The following is a 20,217-nucleotide window of genomic DNA, read 5'->3' as shown; positions in this document are numbered from 1 at the left end:
AAAAAACCCTGCAGATCACACATACATACACACACACAAACTGTTCAAACTAGTAAACTAATTCAGCAAAGCTGCAGGTTACAAAATCAACACAAAACTTAGTTTTGTTTCTATGCACTGACAAGAAACAATCCAAAAAGAATATTAAGAAACAACTGTATATATAATAGCATTAAAAAGAATAAATACTTAGGAATAAATAAGGAATTGAAAGACTTGTACATTGATACGTATAAAGCATTGCTGCAAGAAATTAAAGACACAAATAAATGGAAATTAATCCTGTGTTCATGGATTGGTAGACAATATTGTCAAGGTGTAAGCACTACCCAAATGATCTACAAGTTCAATGCTATCCCTATAAAAATCCCCCCAATTTTTTTCTAGAAATGGAAAAATCCATCCTAAAATCCATGTGGAAGTTCAAGAGACCCTGAATAGCCAAAACAATATTACAAAAGAAGAAAAAAGTTGGAGTCTTACACTTCCTGATTTCAAAACTTACTTACAAAGCTACAGTAATCAAAACAGTGTGGTACTGGCACAGAGACAGCCATCTAAGCCAATGGAATAGAATAGAGATCGCAGGAATACTTCCAATGATTTCAGACAAAGGTGCCAAGACCACGCAATGGGTAAAGAATAGTTTTTTTTTCAATAAATGATGCTAGGAGAACTGGATAACCACATGCAAAAGAATGAAGTGGACCTTACTTTACACTATATAAAAATTTACTAAAAATGGCTCTGGCTGGTGTGGCTCAGTGGATTGAGCACTGGCCTATGAATCAAAGGGTTGCCAGTTCAATTCCCAGTCAGGGCACATGCCTAGGTTGCAGGCCATGTCCCCACTACTGGGCACATGAGAGGCAACCACACATTGATATTTCTCTCCCTCCTTTCCCCTCTCTCTAAAATTAAATAAATAAAATCTTTTAAAAATTTACTAAAAATGGATCAAAGACCTAAACACAAGGGCTAAAACTATTATTAAAAAGAGCTAAAACCATTGTTTTGTCTTAGACAAAAACATAGGGGAAAAGCTTTGTGACATTAGATTTCTCAGATATGATACCAAAAGCACAAGCAACGATATAAAAATTAGATAAATTAGACTACATCCAAATAAAAACTTTTGTATATCAAAAGACACTATCAACAGAATGAAAAGGCAATCTATGGATAGAATAAAATATTTATAAATAATATACCTGATAAGGGGTTAATATCCAGAATACATAAAGACCTACAATTTAATAATAATTTTAAAAAAACACAATAAAAAATAGCAAAGAACTTAAATAGACATTTCTCCAAAGAAGATATACAAATGACCAACCAGTCTATGAAAAGGTTCTCAATCTCAGTAATCATTAGGGAAATCCAAAGTACTTCACATCCAATTAGAATGGCTATGTTAAAAAAAAAAAAAAAAAAGAACAACAGAAAATAACAAGGGTTGCCATGGCTGTGGGGACATTGGAACTCTTCTGCACTGTTGGTGGGAATGTAAAATAGTATGAACACCATGGAGAAAGGTGTAATGGCTCATCAAAAAATTAAGGATAGAATTACCGTATGATCCAGCAGTTCTGTAATACTTCTAGGTATATATCCAAAAGAAAGCAGGAACTTAAAGAAGTGTTTGTACTTAGCCATATGCCAATGCCATGGTCATAATGGCATTATTCACAATGGTCGAAAAGTGGAAGCAACCCAAGCATCCACCAGCGGATGAGTGGATAAACCAAACGTGTTACATACAAGAAATGTGATGTTATTTAGCTTTGAAAGGGAAATAAATGCTGATGCATGCTGCAACGTGGATGAAACTTGAAGACATTGCACTAAGGGACACAAGCTAGTCACAAAGGGACAAACTGTGTGATTCAACTTGCAGGGGGTCCCTAGAGCCGTGTACTTCCTGCAGACGGGAAGTAGAGTGGAGTTGCCGGGACCTGCAGGTGGCAGGAATGGGAGCTCTCGTTCAGTGGGTACAGAGTTCAAGTTTCTTGAGATGAAACATTTTCTGGGTGGGGACAGTGGTGATGGTTACACAACAATGGGAATGTCCTGAATGCCCCTGCACTGTGTTAAAATGGTACATTCTATGTTATGTAGTTTATTACAATTTTTAATGTAAACATTTTTAAATACCTCCGAAAGGATAGACTACATGATTCCATTGATTTAAGGTGCAGAAATGAATCAGTGGTGTTAGACGCCAGGACAGTGGTAGCCCTTGAGAGAAGAGAGTTAGTTACTCTAAGAAAGAGGCACAAAGAGGCGTCTGGGGTGCAGGTGGAGTTCTGTTTCTTGACATAGGCGTGTGCAGTCCGTGTGGAGTTGTCCGAGCTAGACCTCGGTGATCTGTACATCTTTCCATATAAATGTCACACCTCAGAACACGGTCCAGTAATGCAGTTCAGAAACCCCATAGCAGACTACAGAATCAGAACCTCGGCATTTAAAAAGCCCCTCTTCCAAGTTTTCTTAAAAAATATTTATTAATTTTTAGAGAGAGGGAAAGGGAGGAGGAAGGGAGGGAGAGAAACACGGATGGTTGCCCCTTGCACGTGCCCCCACCGGGGACCTGGCCTGCAACCCGGACATGTGCCTTGACAGGGGATCAAACCAGTGACCCTGGGGGGTGCCCAACCCAATGAGCCAGACCAATCAGGGCCCAAGCTTTTCTTAAGAACACTGGAGTTTGGAAATCTTTGCTAAAGGAAGGGGAGTAGATAACTAGGCTCCCTTCGCCCAAGAATTCTTCCAACTCTACGCTTACAAAAGAACTTCTCACTTTCCTCGAACCCTTTACCTTCTGTTAGGAAACTGCCTGTCTTCCTCCAGGTGCTGAGAAAGAGCTCTAAGACCCATGACATACAGAAACGTATAGTTAACATGTTCATTTACAAATATCATTGCTTCTCATTTGTCCTACGTACTCTAACTTGAGATGGTTATTAGATATATTAGGAATATATGTTGGAAGAGCTCGATATTGTATTGAACCCCACCCTCATACATGGCAGATGCTAGGACCTGCAGGAATTCAGGCAGCTTCAGTCAGAGGGAAGGCATCACACCCACGCCGTGGGGCGTGGCACAGTGGAAGCAGGTACAGAAAAGCCAGTTCTTCCACATGTGAGCTCCGCAGACTCCATTTCAGCTCTCTTCATCTGTCTCCAAGACTTGGGCAGCGTGTTAAGCCGAAAACATGTTTCTCGCAAAGGCTTTTTTGGACGGAGCCAATCAGGGCCTTGGGGAAGCCCTTGGAGGTCTTCTTGGAGGCGGTGGTCTGCCAGGAGGGGGAGGAGGAAATGTTAGAGGGCTAGTTGGGGGAATTGTGAATATGATCAGCGAGGCTGCAGCAGCTCAGTATACCCCGGAACCGCCCCCCACCCAGCAGCATTTCGCCAACGTGGAGGCCCACGAAAGCGAGGAAGTCCGGCGGTTTCGGCACCAATTTGCACAGCTGGCGGGACCGGACATGGAGGTGGGTGCCACCGACCTCATGAACATCCTCAACAAAATCCTTTCCAAGCACAAGGACCTGAAGACCGACGGCTTCAGCCTGGACACCTGCCGGAGCATCGTGTCCGTCATGGACAACGACACGAACGGGAAGCTGGGCTTTGAGGAGTTCAAGTACCTGTGGAACAACCTGAAGAAGTGGCAGTGCGTGTACAAGCAGTTCGACCAGGACCATGCCGGGTCCCTGAGAAGTTCCCAGCTGCGCGGGGCCCTGCAGGCAGCCGGCTTCCAGCTCCACGAGCAACTCTACCCGGTGATCCTCCGCCGGTACACCGACGACGACGGCAGCATGGATTTTAACAACTTCATCAGCTGCCTGGTCCGCCTGGACGCCATGTTCCGTGCCTTCAGATCCCTGGACAGGGATGCCGATGGGCAGATTCAGGTGTCCATCCAAGAGTGGCTGCAGCTGACCATGTATTCCTGAGCGGGCCACGAGGAGGCCAGCCCCGCCCTGGAGGCCTGGACGGCCGAAAGCCACGCCTGGCCGTCTGCATCGCCGCTGATATACCCCGGCTCCCATGGCTGTCGTCTCCCGGCCCCCTCTTCCCACACCCCCACCGACGTCTGGACTCGTGCCCGCTTTTTACTGCTTAATTAAAACGGAGTTGCCATGAGAAGTGTCGTGGGTGGTATGTGTAGCCGCTGTTGCAGATGCTGGGCTTGCATGGACTTCTAGATGTGACGAGGGTGCGGGTTGGGGCCCTAAGAGACTGGGTTTGCACAGGTTATTGCGGTGAGTGGACGGATACCAAGGAGTGGGGCATTTGTTGTTGTTGTTACGAGTAAAAATTTGAGGAAAAAGATTGGAATACCTCCAGAAAGCACTCAGGAGATGCATTTTTCTTTTCCTTTAGAAAGGTGAGAAGGAGGCAAATTCAAAACCTGGTTTTCCTCCTCATTTTACGGTTGATGTTTCCATTAGGCAAAAGAAAAGTGAAAAATGCTTCCCCGGAACCCTCTTTAACCGTATATAGAAACAAGTTCAGGAATGCGGGGGAAGCTGTTCTATCTAAGGGTAGTACTTTTTTTTTTCTTAATGGTGGAGCAAGTACCTAAAATTCTTGAGTTCTTTAGGTGTAGGAAGAGCATGTAGCAATTTTGTTTTGTTTCGCTGTTTGTAAAGAGGGTGCAGGGCACTGGGGAGAGTCTGGCTGCGGCGAGGATCCGAACGAGAGCTCTGGCACGCATTTTGTACGCACAGTCAGGCGTGCCCAGCTCCAGCCAGCTCCTGCCATGTCTTGTCTTGCCTTGGAACAGGGAATATTTTTTTTAATTGTTTATGCTGTGTCAGTTGTCCCCCGCCCAACCCCGTCTACCTCCACCCAGCCCCCCTCCCCCAGACACCCCCCCATACTGTTGTCCGAGTCCATGGGCCATTTGTATACATTCTTTGGCTCATCCCTTCACCTTCTTTCATCCACTCTCCCCCTGCCCCGCCCCTCCGACAGCTGTGGGTCTGTTCCATGTGTCCACGCCTCTGTTTCTATTTTGTTCATTCGTTTACTTTGGAACAAGGGATATTTTGCTGGTTGTTGTTCCTCTCTGAAAACCAGGCAGGAGGAGGAAAAGTAAACAATGCAAGAAAAAAAGGGAAAAGAAACACTTCCACCAATCCTCATCAGTTCTGTGGTACACAAAGCAGCACAGGGAAATGCACGCCAGCGTCTCTGGCTCTGTATGGCAGCGTTCTCCGCCCTGGCTGTCCTCTAGGCTCACTGGGCGGGGGGCCCTTGAGGGATCCTGATGCCCGAGTCCCACTCCAAATGGTTCACCCGGAATCTTTAGAGGTGGGGCTCAGAGCCTTTTTCAAAGCTTCCCAGGGGTTCTAATGAGCAGCCCAGGGTGCTGGCCACAGCTCTAAAGTAAGGCTGTCTCACCGTGTTTTCCAAATGTCTCCCCTGAAACAGGCCCGGCCGGAGAGTCAGCATTGCCAGCGTTCAGAGAAGGGAACTGGGCCTGCCGAGAAACCGACACCCCCAGCCGGGGTAGCCGTGTTTTTCATGGGGATGTGGCCCCCGGTTTAGCTTTATGGTTTTGATTCAGGTGGTGATGGCCAGGCAGGCGGAACCCAGCACCCGGTCTGGTGCGGGAGACGCCGCCAGAGAGGCCGCATCTGCAGGTGCCCGGCTCCCCTGCCCGGAGCCGATGGGTACCCCCCGCCTCCTGCTTGACTGGTTTTCAGTCCGTTCCTTCTCTCTCCCAGGCTCCTTGGGAGGCTCCTCCTGAGTTGGAAGATAAATTCCTCCTTTCTCTTTGGACTCCTGTAGAGGAGAGTTGTAACTGGGGAAGTGGTGTGGCTGGTTTGTGAATGGCCCTCCGCTGCCTGTGGGAAATCCCCAGTGAAATCAGAAGAAGGTGGCACTGGCCGCTGTGGTCACCGTCATCTCCGTCACATCATGTTTATGAAACCACATGAGTATAACTCTGCATGGAGGCGAGCACACGGGCACCCCCACTTTGCTCATGGGATGTGGGCCTCAAGCTGGGCCTGGGCTGCTGCTCAGAGCAGGCGCGGTGGGATGGGCAGGAGGCTGCCACGGGCCAGCACGCGTCACCGTCAGGGTGTGCTTTGTAGGGTCCGCCCACTGACGCGCTCCGCAGGGGGCGTAGGAACGCAGCCCGGGATGGGGGTGGGGGGAGCTGCCAAGGTGCCTTTCAAGGTCTCGGAATATCGAGGTATAACTTAACCTTTCCACGTGACAGTTGTACAAGGGCAGAGTAGCCACACTTTCCCTTTCACCTCATTGTAAACATTTTATAGACATTGAGACGATTACGTCACGCTGCGGGTGAGGGCCTCTCTGCGCGCACGTGCAAAGCCTCCCGAAGTCCCCTGCGGTCGTCTTCTCTCTGTTCTCTTCGGAGAACGGAAGATTTTGCATATTTACACAAACACATTTGATACGAATTAATGTTGTATAACACTTCTACAAATAACCTCAGTCTCTGGAGCGGGTGCTGGAACATTCAGTCCGAACTCTGGATTTTCCCCAGTAACCAAATCTTGGGTGTAGAATGAGTAATTAAATTTCTTAGTTTTCATCCCCATAGTTGGTGTTCTAAAGGCACGGTTTTCAGTGTAAGAAGGGGCATTTGCCAGATGCTTTTCTATTTAAATGTTGCCGTTTCGGCATGGGAGAAGACATAATTGCTTAAAATAAAGGCCTTTGATTCCTGTAACTCCCTCCCATTGTTTTAAAATTTCTAGTATTGAGCACTGCAATCAATAGAGTAAGGTGGAAATAATATTCATCGATACAAAAAATATGTGAAATCGCACCCTCTCCACTTTATAATTTTAAAATGCCCCGTATGATTTTGAAAACCACCTTCATCTCGACGTCATCCACGGAACCCTGACACCTGTCCCAGGAGGAAGTGCTGGGTGCTGTGGACCTAGGAACAGCAAATCTCCAAAAATATTCAGCATTTCTACGTTATTTTAAAACCACCACTTTGAAAATCGATTTTGAGTTGCCCTGGCCGGTGTGGCTCCGTTGGTTGGAGTGTCGTCTCATAACCGAAAGGCCATGGATTACACTTCCGGTTAGGGCACGTACCCAGGCTGCGGCTGGATCCGCAGTCCGGGCACCGGCGAGTGCGGCCTCGCTCTCCCCTGCTCTGGCGCCCTGGAGCCCACCCTGGAGCGCATGGGAGGCAACCAATCAGTGCTTCCCTCTCACATCCACGTTTCCATGTCTCCCTTCCTCTCTCTACTCTCCCTACCTTCCTTTCTTAAAAAATAAAATAAAATAAATGCCCTGGCTGGCATAGCTCAGTGGATTGAGCGCGGGCTGTGAACCAAAGTGTCCCAGGTTCGATTCCCAGCCAGGGTACATGGCTGGGTTGCAGGCTATAACCCCCAGCAACCTCACATTGATGTGTGTGTCTCTCTCTCTATCTCCCTCCCTTCCCTCTCTAAAAATAAATAAATAAAATCTTTAAAAAGGTAAATAAAATAAAATAAAATAAAATATTTGGGGGGTAATAGTCCATATATTTTACAAGTTCATTTATATAGCAACCTCAGTCAGAAATCTCATCAAGTAGCATTGCATAACTAATCCTTAGTGCGGCCTTGAAAATATTTGTGGATGCACCTGTTGATCTTGAAATGCTCTTAGGAGGACTTACTTCCAGTGCTTACTTGTAACGCTAAGTGGATAAAACAACTTAACTCCTAGAAAACTGGTAATACAATTGCCTCCCTGGGCAGAAATATACTCTTAAGGAATATTCAGAATATTCAGAATACCTCTTCCCTGGCTCTCCTGGATAGCTGAGAGTTTATTGTATTTGGATAGTAAAACTCCTCTGGATCTCTAGAGCATCTTCGAAGACTCAAAGTCCTTTCCTCTCGCTGCACAGTCCCAGTCCAGTCTGATCTGTGTGGGGATCACACTGTACCGGTGCCAAACATCTGTTCGTCCTGCAGTCCCGCCCTAGCGTTGTTGTTGCTACCAGTTCCCTGCTTATCTGGGAACTCATCGCTTGCCCGATGCTGCTGCCAAAATGATTCTGACACCTGGGACTGTAGTCATAATGCTGTTTTTGGTTCTCTCGCTTCCTCCCTCCTCCTTCTTGTTGTCATCCTTTCCCTTCATCTCCCCGTCTCTTTTCTTTCTCCTCCCCTTCTTCCCTTCTTTCTAGTTCTCGCTCTTCTCTCTTCGTTCAGCCCCTCCCTCCACCTCTGTCTTGCCCCTCTCTCCCTTGCTCCTCCCTTCCTTCTGCCCCTCCCTCCTCCTCTGTCGTGCCCCTCTCTCCCTCTCTCCCTCCCTTCCTTCTGGCCACTCCCTCCCCTCACAGTTCCCGTCTAGGCGAGTAGTTCCTGTGCAGGAAAGGGCGGCGCTCAGCCAGCCAGGGTTGGAATGACCAACCCCTTCTCCTGTGGTGCAGCAATGGAATACCTCCTGGCTGTGTGGGTCCTGGTATCACCCTGGTTAGGCTTAGTTTCCAGAGGCTGAGGCGTGCCGGATCTTCTGGGGTCTGCGGTCAATCGCCAGGGGGCCGCTGAAGCTGCTCGGGTTGGCCCCCTTGCTGCTGGTTTATTGCAGGTAGAGGGTTGCTTAATGACCCTTTAGTGACCCGTTGGTGTCGGCCACCATGGCAGGGCCACTGTCAGTGGTGGAGGGGAGACTTTGGCCCCGCCTGGGATGCAGGTCCTAGATCCTGCCTCCTAGAGGGGCTCAGGGCACCGCAGGGCCCCTCTCAACGAGCCTCAGCGATAGGAGGTTTGCATTTGTCGCTAAACAGAAATACCGTCTTCTTCCCTTTGAACTGGGAGTGGGTGGGCCACCTGCCTGCTGTCCCGCCTCCCTTTTCTCCAGGTAGACTCAGCGCCCGATGATGTGGAGCTGCGTGGCATCCCCGAGCGTCCCCTTGCGGGCTGGGGTCCCCCTCGTGCCCCTGCTAATCGATGTCTCCCGTCCCCCCGCAGAATGATGACGGCAGCATCGACTTCCGGGAGTACGTGATCGGCCTGGCCGTGCTGTGCAACCCCGCCAACACCGAGGAGATCATCCAGGTGGCGTTCAAGGTACCGTCGGCCCCGCGGCAAGCACCGGGGTCCGCCTCGTCAACAAGGGTTGACTCTGAGTGTGTCGCGTGAAGGTCGGTGAACGTGCCACACGAGTTTATAGGTCCGCCGTGACAGGCACGCCAGGGTAGGGTGGTTAAGACAATTGCTGCCGAGCGGAAGGGAAACACAAGCACCAGTTTGAGGGAAAAGGCCTCTGGAAGTGGCCCAGGCCACCGCACCAACACCCAAAAAGCAGGTGATTTCACAAATCAGCTTAAAATATTCTCTCTTTCCTGCCTCCCCAGTTCCAAGCCCTGAAGTGAGGTTTATCGATAAATGTCACCTGTCACTAGGCTTCCTAGGTCATCATGTGGAAAGTTCTGGTCTGTCCATCCATCCACGCTGTGGATGGATGGTTCCATCCACACACGCTGTGTGTGTCCAGGGTGGTCTTGGAGGTATTTTCCTGATGGAGTCTAGTTTGTGGTGGTGGTTGCAGGTGAATTCCATCAAAAGTGCCCCCAGCGCCCACCCTCTGTGCTTCCCTGTGGGATACCATGGGAAAACACCCCATATTTTCACAGCAGTATTAGGGGGCGGATGAATGAGACCATGGCCCCAGCCCCCAGCAGAACCTGACGGAGGGTTGGATTAGGAGGAGCCCGATTTCGTGTATCACTCGCACGTGCAAAAAGAGGGCGAAGAACACATCCCCAAAGTGTGTTTCCGGTTCTTCTGTGTGCTTCTTCCAATTAGTGCTGAAACGGGGTGCTCCCTTCAGAACCCTAATCTTGTACAGTCCGCTCTCGAGTAAAACAAAAACCCCGTCTCCCTCCCGTCCTGTCTCGCGGTGGCTGCGGATCCGCTCCTTCAGCCTGTGCTGGGCTCCGTGCTCCGTCCCCCCACGAGCAGCTGGAGGGCCTTCTCACTCCCGTCTCCTCCTCTGGTTTCCTCCTGGCTTTCTCTGAGAAGACACCCCCCCAGGACCCCAAGTTTCCCCCCCCCCATTATCTAGCCAGACTCGCCCTCCCAGAGCCCCTTCTCACGCCGTGGGGACCGGCCGGCAGGGACAGCCGCAAGAATGTCCGCGCCTTCTGTCCTTGGCCCCGGAGTCCCCCAGTTTAATTTCCGATGTCGGCCAGTTTGCACCGAGTTAACTGCGAGGCCTGGGAAGCACCCACGTGGTTGATGGTTAGCAGATGGTGAGAAGACGAGGCCCGGAACTTCGTCCAAGTTGAAAACTTTTGGCTTTCACAGCCCTATTCATCTTAAAACCTAAAATTAGCCCCGTGGCTCACCCATCCCGACCCAGATACGTCTGTTTGTTTGGGGATCGTACGTGTAATGATACGTTGAGCTGGGCGAATGTGCACTTGGGGTTGACCGATGAAAGGCCTGATCGAAACCGCGGCCTTCGATCCCGGTAATGACTGTTTTTAAAGATGCCTTGAGGTTCTGTCTAGCCCGGACCTTGGTTTGGGGACGGAGTGAGGGGAGGAGGGCCTAGAACTGTAATTAGCTCTTTTTTCAGGAAGGCGAGGGTCATGCTTTATCTCGGTTATTTTTGGACCTTCTCGGATGTGTTTGAAAATATTTTGGCATACTTTATATGTGTACATGCATGTATATGTGTACCTATGTGTCTACATGCATGTGTGTGTGATATCTATTCACATGCTTTCAAATGAAATGGGCAGCGTGTCACCGTTCATGCCCCGTCTTTGACCTCATTCCGTCCTCACGGTGGCCCCTGGAGGTAGAATACCGGCCGGAGATCCTCGGCCGCAGCGGTGGGCATGGGCTCCGGCCGAGGAGCCAGTTGTGAGGGCAAGGAGTGGGCTCCGGGGCCTCCAGTGGGAAGGAGCCAGTCCCACTCCGTCCCTCGCTCCCATGGCAGGGCGGGCCCGGATGGTCGTGGGCCAGCCTGGATGCTCGTGGGCCACGGCTTGGGAAAGACAAGATTTTTTGATTCGGTGTCTGACGGTGTTCTGTGTCATGGGGAGACAGCACTCCCCAAAGGCAACTTGGGTGCTAAACTCTCCACCAGAGCCTGGGATTTCTGTCAGATCTGGAGACTGCGTTAGCTGGGAGACCGTCGGGAATGATGAGTCACTGAGGGGAAACTGGGTGTTTCAGTGAAGGGAGCGGTCTGGGGGGTGTGACGAAGGACAGATGGAGAAGAAGTGGAAGTCCCCGATGGGGACCTGTGGACGCATGAAGGGGGCTTAACGTGGAAGGGAGAGCCGCCAAAGACCAAACGTGGTGACAGTGTGGACTGTGAGTGGAGGCATGAGAGCTGTGCAGGGCTGGAGGCCTTTGGAGGGAGCTCGGAGCTTGCAGAAGGGCAGTGGGACAGGACCCTGGCTCCTGGCAGCCGCGCTCTCCAGCCTCTGGCCCGGAATGAGCCCTGGGGCTGCAGCTGGGGAAAACAAACGCGCATCCCCTTTCTGCCCTCCTGCTATCTCAGCCTCAGGAGGGGCCGAGAGGGGCCGAGCAGTGGGAAAAGGAGTAGAAGTCAGCGCTGTCTCAGCCACAGGCAGCAAATCACAACTTCCGGTGACGTTTTTCTCCCCCCCCCCCCGCCCTAACAGACAGTTACAGCACTACGCTCCTCTGTTTGCTTGTTGCTCATTTCACAGTTACCACACCGTACCCAGTGTCTGGGGTTGTTTCTTGTTTTTGATCATGTGTTTGGTCAGAAGTAGATGCCGTAACAGCAGGACCCCTAGATACTGTCTGCCTGGATACGGGCCCCAGCTCTGCTGCTTACAAGGGGCGTGACATTGGGAACGTCACCTGACTCCCCTGTGCCTCAGCCTGTCGCCTGGGCGACGGGGCGAAGGTTGGCACCAGCCGCACCCGAGACTGCTGTGAGGGCTGAACGAGTTCACGCGTGCACAGAGATTTGAATACTTTCGATCAGTGCTTGTGCGGAGCAGGTGCTTCTGTCATGAAAAAATTTGAATGCCCAGGAGAGGATTTTGAACATGGGATATTAAGTATCCATCGGCTATTCTGTTCTGCTGCCGGACTTAAAAAATCCTTCCACTCTGTCACTCCTGGCCTCTACCTGACATGCGTCCTGTCTTTGCTTCCTTGTGACGTCTTCGCTTCCTGCGTCCCTCCTGCTTCTCCACCCCAGACCCTCACTTGCTTTTCCTGTCTCTTGTTTTTTGTTAACCTTCTGCCCCCGATCCCTCCACCACGCTCCGCCGCGAAGAGCTCCCTCAGTTCCCATGTGATCACACCCCGCCCCCAACCGTCATAATCCCACAGGGCCAGTGAAGCGTTCCGTTTCCATCGTGGTCTCCTGACCTGAGCCCCCGCGCAGCCGCCGGCCAGTCCTGGTGCATTCCGGGGATCTCTCCCTTTAGCTTCTGAGACCAGCTCCCATGTGACCTCCCCTGCCCGGCCTTCCCTGACCTCTCCGGGTAGGAGTCACCTTTTTCTCCTGCACAGGACTCCCGTGTCCTTTGTCCTTTGCACCGTGGTCGCCCCTATTTTCATTCTGTCTCTTCCCACCACTGATCTAGAAGGGCTGTGAGGGCAGCAGACACCCTGCTTTCTCCACGAGCCATCCCTGGCCCTGCCGCAGGCAATGTTCCAGTGATTGGAGAGTGTGTTGCCCCAGATCAGTCCGTGCCAGCGCTGCTGTGAGGGAGCCCAGTCTTACCTTTCCTCCTGTTTCCTGCAGCTCTTTGACGTCGACGAGGACGGCTACATCACGGAGCAAGAGTTTTCCACCATCCTTCAGGCTTCCCTTGGGGTGCCTGACCTCGACGTCTCCGGTCTCTTCAAGGAAATAGCCCAGGGGGACTCGGTGTCCTACGGTGAGTGGGCAGTTTGGCCCCTGACCCGGCTGGCAAGAGAGTGTCCGGACGATGGGCTGGCTCTCGTACAAGAATGCTGTTGCCCTCCACTAATTATATTAACAGCGGAAATAACAGTAATGACGATGACGATAGTCAAATAGTTGTGGCGGTGTCCTGGCGGTAGCTAATTACTGAGGACTCACCTCACGCTGAGGGCTCTTCTAAACATTCTATGTCTCTTGACTCATTTGTTCCTTACAGCAAGCCTTAATCAGTGCTCCTTATTATTCTTATTTCACTACTGAGATGCAAAGAATTTCAGTAAGTCACTGAGGTCAGCCAGCTAGGAGAATATCGGAACCAGGACGGGCGCCTGGACGACCGGGCCCGTCCGGCTTCAGAGCCCGCCCCGTTGACCTCCACGCCTCAGTGCCTCTCGCATCTCTCAGACCTGCTGCCCCTTCTTGAGGGGCTTTTCCTTTCGGCTGTCAGTGTGGCCGGGCAGCACTGAGCTCGTTCACCGAGCAAGTTCACCCAGCTGGGCGGTGCCCACAGTCCAGAGGTGTGGGCTGGGGACCGGCCGTCACAGGAGCAGCCCAGCCACCTGTTATGTTCACTGTTAGCAGCAGAAGTCAGATTCCACGCTCACTGCCCCATGTCACGTCAGTGGCACCCCTGTGGGGGAGGGGCTATCGGGGAGGAAGACTTTACGGCCCAGTGGCGGCAGGTTCATCCATCCGCGACTGACCTTTTTCCCAGTGACTTCAAGACCGCACAGCAGAACACGTCCCACAGGGCAGAAGGGTGGCGCCCCAGCTCCCACACGGCTCACGGTGCAGCCGTGGGGAAGCGCACCCCCTCAGGGAGAAGGAAGCGGCTCGTTTCCCGGCCTGAGCTTTGATGTGGTCGCAGAGGTCAGGGCGGCTTACGTTCCCCAGTCTCGTCCCTCGGGCTGGCAGAGGGGTCCCCTTGAAGGTCTTTTTCCTTATGGTGTTCAGAGAGTTTCAGCTGAACTTTTATGGGATGGGGAAATTAGATCACATGCCTCTCCTGCTCTCTGTTTTTCATTACTGTTGCTTTGGCTGCTTTTTACTCTATTTTAGGTAATTAAGTGCCATGGGTACTTACTCTATTGAGTTCGTTTAAAAACCCAAGAAAGATAGGAAGAGTGGGGGAAGGGAGGGAGGAAGGGAGGGAGGGAGGAGGGAAGGGAAGGAGGAAACGGGGAAGTATCTACTGAGATAAAACTTGGGATTCACGAACCCCATGTACACGCATTCTCCAACCATTTTGCTTTTATAAGTAAGACTCTCTATTTTTCCGAACTACCAAATTTTGCGAAACTATTTGGAATAACTATTTTAATGCAAGCTTGTACTAAACATTATCTGTAGGTAGTCACAATTTTGCCTGTTGCTTTTAGTAAATTTTTAGGGAAACCTACGTTGCTTGGGAGAGTTCAGCCCTTTTCTTATCAGAAATACACGGAATGTCTCCCTTTTCCCAATAGGACACCAGTCGTTTGTTTGTTTGTTTGTTTGTTTGTTTTTACAGAATGTTTGGGATATTTAAGTATTGTTTTATGAAAGAATAGGTATTGAAATATATCATGAATGTGACCGCTTAAGTTGTTGAAATGTGATCATTTAAATTGTTTTCATTCCTGGTTTTCCATTAGCCACGGTAATGCCCAAATTCCACTTAAAGCTAGTTCACAGCACTTCATCTAGAAGTGAGTTGCCCTTTAATGCCGCTGCTGTCCCCAAAGAGGAGGGAGACCTGGAACTTTTGAACGGACCGCAGGTCTTGAAAGGAAAGCCCTTGGTTTCCGCAGAGCAACTCTCACGCTCCCTGGTCATACAGGTCACCTGAGTTCCCTGTGTCTCTGTCCTTGAAACAGACTCATGAGGATGAACCTCTCTTTTGGATGTTAAGAAATAACAATTCGCACCTTCCCTGATTTGAAACTGTCGAGTGGACTGTGAATGCAAAATCACGCTGCCGCTGCAAAGAAGGACCCGGGCCCAACCCGGTGACTTTCTCGGCACTGAAGACTTGTTTCATCCTCAAGGGCTATTTAGGTCGTCTGAGGTGAAGCAGGCTCTTGGTTATCAGAGGGTGTTAAAAAAATACATGGATAGAAATAGGACACTGGATTAAAAATCCTGTTGTTATAGATCCACACAGCAAGCTGATTCAAAGACCAGGTCCCCTTTGCTGTAGAAGCTCCATAAACTCTTCTCCATCCAAGCAGAGGAGGACAGAAATGTTCAGAATTGGGGGGCAGCATCACGTTCCAGAAACTCCAGGTTGTTGGAGGCTCGTGGTTCAGACTCGGAGGGTTCACTTCCTCAGCCTTCCACGCCTCGACCTCGACACTGGAGATGAAAAGACGCCAGCTACCCAAAGGACCTGAGATATGATCATTACGTGTTACACACTCTCATTTGTTTTTTATGGATCATAAGTCAGGGCTCAGCTTCTCTAGACTGTAATAGGGAAAGTCCCAAGGGTGACAGAATTTTCTAAACTTTTTTAATTCCAAAAAATGGCAAAAATACAGGAGACGGAATAAAACATAACCACGGAGCGTAGTGAGGTTTTATAAAGTGAACGCTTGTGTAACTGCCACTCGGGTCGAGAAACGGAGCTTGTTGGGGGTCTGGAAGCCCCTCCCAGCTGCGTCCCCTTCTTCTCTCTTAAAGGGGGGCCACTGGGCTGACTTGGAAAGGGGTCTTCACCTCGCTTTACTTTGGCATCTCACCACGAAAGGACACATCTTTTAAATTGCCTTTCAGTTGTCTAGGTTTTTGGAATTGATGCCATAGACTCATATTATAGGCATTCGCATGTGTCTGTCTGGGTGTTTCCATTCAACGTGGCGGCCTTAAGACTCAGCCGCCTTGTGGCAACACAGCCGTTTGCTCATTTTCGTTGCCTATAGCATAAAGTCCTACCGATATGTCAAAATGTGTTTTTCCACTTCTACTGTGGACAAACCTGTGAGCTGTCTCCCTGTTGTTCCAATCACGAATAACGTTCCTGTGGACGGTCCCCTGCGTTCTCCCCGGACACAATATGCACCCATTTCTCTAGGTTCCACACTTGGGCACAGGATTTCTGGGTCACGGAACATGCATGTCTTCAATTAGACTAGATCATGGGACAACTGTCTTCCCAAGCCGTTGTACAAATTTATGAGGGTTGAGTAATAGGATTTTGCAATAATGATGTTATTAAAGTCACATGTTAATCTGGATTGCGTCACATGAGGATCACACTCGAGTTATTGGATTTTCGTTTCATCCCTTCTTCTAGAGGAATTTAAGAGGTTCGCCCTGAAACATCCGGAATATGCGAAGATATTTACAACGTACTTAGAACTCCAGACCAGCCACGTGTTCTCATTACCCGAGGACGACCGGGCCCCGCCCCCCGTGGCCACGAACAAAGTCAGCCCGGAGGACCACGGCGAGAGCCCCTCGGACAAGAAAGATGACTGAGCGCGAGGGTCCCCAGAAAGGAGCACAGAGTGGCTTTTACTCGGCGTAGCGAAGGCGCTGATCGAGAGTGCTGTACATGGGATCTGTTGAGTGACGATGATGTATAACATGGAAAGCTTTTTTATAAAAATGGTCGATTTGTATTCCGATGCTTTTAGTCACCTGTGTGGATCAAGGAATTTTCATATTCCTCTTTTCTGTTGTATTATGCTGCCCTGATTGGTGTACCGGTGGTAACCAGATTGTTATGGAATCTTCCAGTTTAATTTGCACATCCAAATGAATGAAAGGCTCCCACGTAGGGATGAGCATTCATCAAAAGGCTCAAGAGTTTTCTAAGGGGTCGGGGGGGGGGGAGTACTTTTTTTTGTTCTGATTCCTTTCCATGCTGGAAATAAGAATGAAGAGTCTGAGGAGTGTTGCAGAATTTTACACCTTTACCTTTACAGAGTCATTGCTTTCCATTTCCACGTCAGTTTCTTGGATCACTGGCTGTGGTCGGGTTGGAAAGGAGAGCTCCGTTAGTTAGATGAGACTCTTAAAAGCCCCCCTTCTCTCTCGCATGCACCCCTACTGTGGGTCCCCTCCACCACCCGCTGGGGGAACTCACGCCCTTCTGCACGATCTACCGATTTAGAACTCTTTTTTTTTTTTTTTTTCCCAGACAACAGCTCTAGCCAAAGGCTAAGGGGGCCTTGGCTTACTGAAGGTAACGTTGACTGTCTAGCGAGAACATGAATTGTCGGCCACAGAGTTTGGTTCCCTCTGGGTTGGATAGTTCAGAATGTAGCTCTTGCCCAGGAAATGAATCAGACTTGCTCTACTGATAGAACATTAAAATCCAGAACTTGTCTGAAATATCTGCAGGGAACACACAGAAGATTCCAGAGCTAGGGAACCCAACACCCTAGCCATCCCCCGCCCCCCATCGGACCCCGGGCGGGATTCAGGCCGAGGCATCATCCTGAGGTTCATGTCATTTCCTGCTGGGGCCGTTTTTATGGGATGTCACGCGTGTGTGCGTGTTGTCAGTAGCATTTATGTTTGAAATTTGGAACGAAGGACCAATTTCTTAATATACAAAAACAGTTGGTTCAAATTCTGAGTTTAGTCTTTGAATCGAAACTCTTTGTTTTGGCTGTGTTTCTGAATATAATGGTGATTCACCCCCAAGGTAGCTTTGCAAGGCCATTTTTCGATGTGGAGAGTCTCCTGAGAGGGGTTGGAAGGACGACTTCGGACTAGTTCTCCGTGCGAAGCACTTAGTGTTCCAAGGTAAAGAGTGAATACATATTTGGATAATTGCTTCCTAAAAACCTTATGAAAGTATAGATAATTGTTCACTTTTTCATATGTCTTAAAGCTATTTACACAGAGCATTGAATGAGCTGGAAACGACCGCTTCACTAGGAAAGCACATGTTTACAATAGTGTCTGGCCTCCGCGATTGAATGTATTAATAATACTCAGGTACCATAATTATTTGTATCATAGGAAAGCCATATAGTAAATGTATTAGTCACGACCAAGTAGCATTGAAAACCCAAAGCTTCCTACGAGGCTCTTGTCTTCCTGTTTTCAAATACTATTTCATGGTCTGGAATTCCACCTCTGCCGACGTCCTGTTCCCGTTGCGTCGTGTCGCTGAGCAAACAGAACTGCTACGCACAATCTTGGTGATTAAAAAATTCTGGTTTTGCCATTTCGTCTCAGATGCAATGTATCTTGTTAATGTTGGGGTTTGAATTCGTTTGCCTATTTAGGCCTGGGATGAATCATTTTTTATTGCAGTTAAGCTTTATCAGACATGATTTTGCTCTCATGAAAAGCTCAACTTTTAGCCAAAGCAGCAATACTTCGTGTTTAGTATAAAGAAGTTGATTTCTGAATGGGGTGGCTGGAGTTGGGGCGGGGTGGGGGGCAGGAGCTGACCCCACCAGCCGTGAGCCTCAGGGTTACTCCAGAGGAGGCCTTCACCTAACCAAGATCTCTCTCAAAGGGGCTTTTCTCCTCGCAGGAGGTAAAGTAAGGAGCCGCATCTCATTAAATCAGTTAAATGAACTGTGGTTGTATATAATGGTTGGGAAAAAAATAAGTTATCCTTCGAAAGGAGAAATACTAGATCCTGAGACCTATACACCTTAAAATGACCATCAGAAGAGTTCTGCGGAGGGATAAGGACTCCCCGAATGCCACAGACCGGGTGGCCTCCGTCCTGTAATGTACTTCAACCTCCTCCGCCTTTGCGTTTACGGTTCCAGGGAGCTGAGCGTGCTGGCTGGTGGTGATATTTCAAAGAGACCGCCTCCCTTTCGGAAGACCTGCGGTCTGCTCTCCACAGGGCGCACGCGCAGTGCAGATACCGGTCCCCAGGCCCGGAGCTCACCCCTCGGGACTGACGCTGGAGCCCGGTGCCCCCTTGACGACTGTCGATCGGCACCCCGAGGGCGGGTGTCGAGTGAGTTGGGACAGGCGAGCTCCTCCCCACAGAGGCGCTCCTGTGTTGGTGTTTCGCAGCCATCACTGCGGAGGATAAAAACAGGCAGGTGAGAAATCCTCTAGGAAGGCAGACACCCGTGCAGTCCTTTTTTCTTTCCGGTTCGCTTGGATGAACTTTTTAATTTGGGGAGGAATTATTATGGCAGAGCATTATGTAAGTGCTATGTTGTGGGATGATGAAGGCGGAGCCCCTCGCCCAGCTGTCCATGTATTTCCGATATACACGGTACCTCATTCCCGTACACACGGCACCCAGCTTGGTAAGTAGGGCCATAACCTGAAGAACTTCTGCTCTTTTCACCCCATTTAATTACCTCTTCTTCCTAGGTAGTTATTCTCTCCCAACAAACTTCTCCAGCCAAGTTTGAACAAACTGTCCCCATTATATTGTGTTACACTTTTTTCTAACGCATGTCAGCCTGACCATTTTCTCCTCATTCTTATAAAATAGTCTATATACATTAGAAAAGCGAAAACGCAGAGAAAAGAATAAACAGAAGAGAAACGCATGTGCATTTTCACTACCCCAAATGCAGGGGGACTAATTTTTGACGTATTTTATTTTACTCTTTGTTTAGATATGCTTACACGCTCAAGAGAACACTATTTGTGGTATTTTGTATCCTATTCTTTCACTTACACTAGGACATTTTCCAATGCCGTTAACGTTCTCTGTAAATGTACATTTTAAAAGGTGTACCTACTCCCCCTTCAGGGAGCTGTAACATAAAATGTGTAATCATTCTTCTAATAATGAACACGCGAGTTTCGTTTTCATTTTGGGACTATCAAAAACACCCAACTCAATACTCCGTTAGAATTCATAATTACAAATAGCTTGCTAAGAGGCTTATTCATACTTTCTAAATTCCAAAATGAAAAAATTCACTGAAGAGTTCATAATCCCTAAAATTTGTTTCAAACTCATTTAATTACAGGGGGAAAATGACATTATCTTAGATTACATACAGTTTAGTAATTTCAACTTCTTAGTGATTAATGGTCCATGTCTCTTAAAGGTAAGTAAACTTACGTTTTTAAAAATATCTTTCCCTTTGTAAAAGTAACAGACTTCCTAATTAGTACAATAAGGAACAATAATAGTGGGAATAATAGCGACCAACTTGGTGTGCTTACCATGTATCAGACGTTGTGTTAAGGGGTCTACAGGCCTGAACTTATTCACACACTCAAGCACAGGGATTGCTTAAAACTATGCTGATGTCACTCAAGTGGTACAGCTTGGAACGAAACCTAATCTGGTCGGATTCCGAAGGCCACATTTCTAATCATTTCTATAAAGCAGCACAGCCGCCTGGTCTATAGAACTCACAGGTATTTGCCT

At 49.1% G+C, this 20,217-nt stretch overlaps 2 protein-coding genes across 2 annotated transcripts in view; both read left to right on the top strand.

Moving 5' to 3' along the window:
- LPCAT2 (lysophosphatidylcholine acyltransferase 2) overlaps positions 1–18,078 on the top strand; it is a 58,385-nt gene extending 40,307 nt beyond the window's left edge. The window contains exons 12-14 of the mRNA XM_045818620.1: positions 8,978–9,076; positions 12,753–12,888; positions 16,189–18,078. Of these exons, the coding sequence (XP_045674576.1) occupies positions 8,978–9,076; positions 12,753–12,888; positions 16,189–16,373 (420 nt within the window). The 3' untranslated portion in view covers positions 16,374–18,078. The remainder of the gene's footprint in view (positions 1–8,977; positions 9,077–12,752; positions 12,889–16,188) is intronic.
- CAPNS2 (calpain small subunit 2) lies at positions 3,129–4,157 on the top strand. Its single transcript, XM_045818621.1, has one exon. The coding sequence runs from the start codon at positions 3,221–3,223 to the stop codon at positions 3,962–3,964; it is 744 nt and encodes a 247-aa protein (XP_045674577.1). The 5' UTR covers positions 3,129–3,220; the 3' UTR covers positions 3,965–4,157.
- Positions 18,079–20,217: the final 2,139 nt, after the last annotated feature.

The sequence above is a fragment of the Phyllostomus hastatus genome, unplaced genomic scaffold (assembly GCF_019186645.2).
Source record: "Phyllostomus hastatus isolate PE091 unplaced genomic scaffold, TTU_PhHast_1.1 phas_scaffold_345, whole genome shotgun sequence".
Lineage (NCBI taxonomy): Eukaryota > Metazoa > Chordata > Mammalia > Chiroptera > Phyllostomidae > Phyllostomus > Phyllostomus hastatus.
This window is presented reverse-complemented; position numbering and strand designations above follow the sequence as displayed.

Coding starts and splice junctions, on each gene's coding strand:
- CAPNS2 (XM_045818621.1), top strand. CDS start 3,221: ATGTTTCTCGCAAAGGCTTTTTTGGACGGAGCCAATCAGGGCCTTGGG.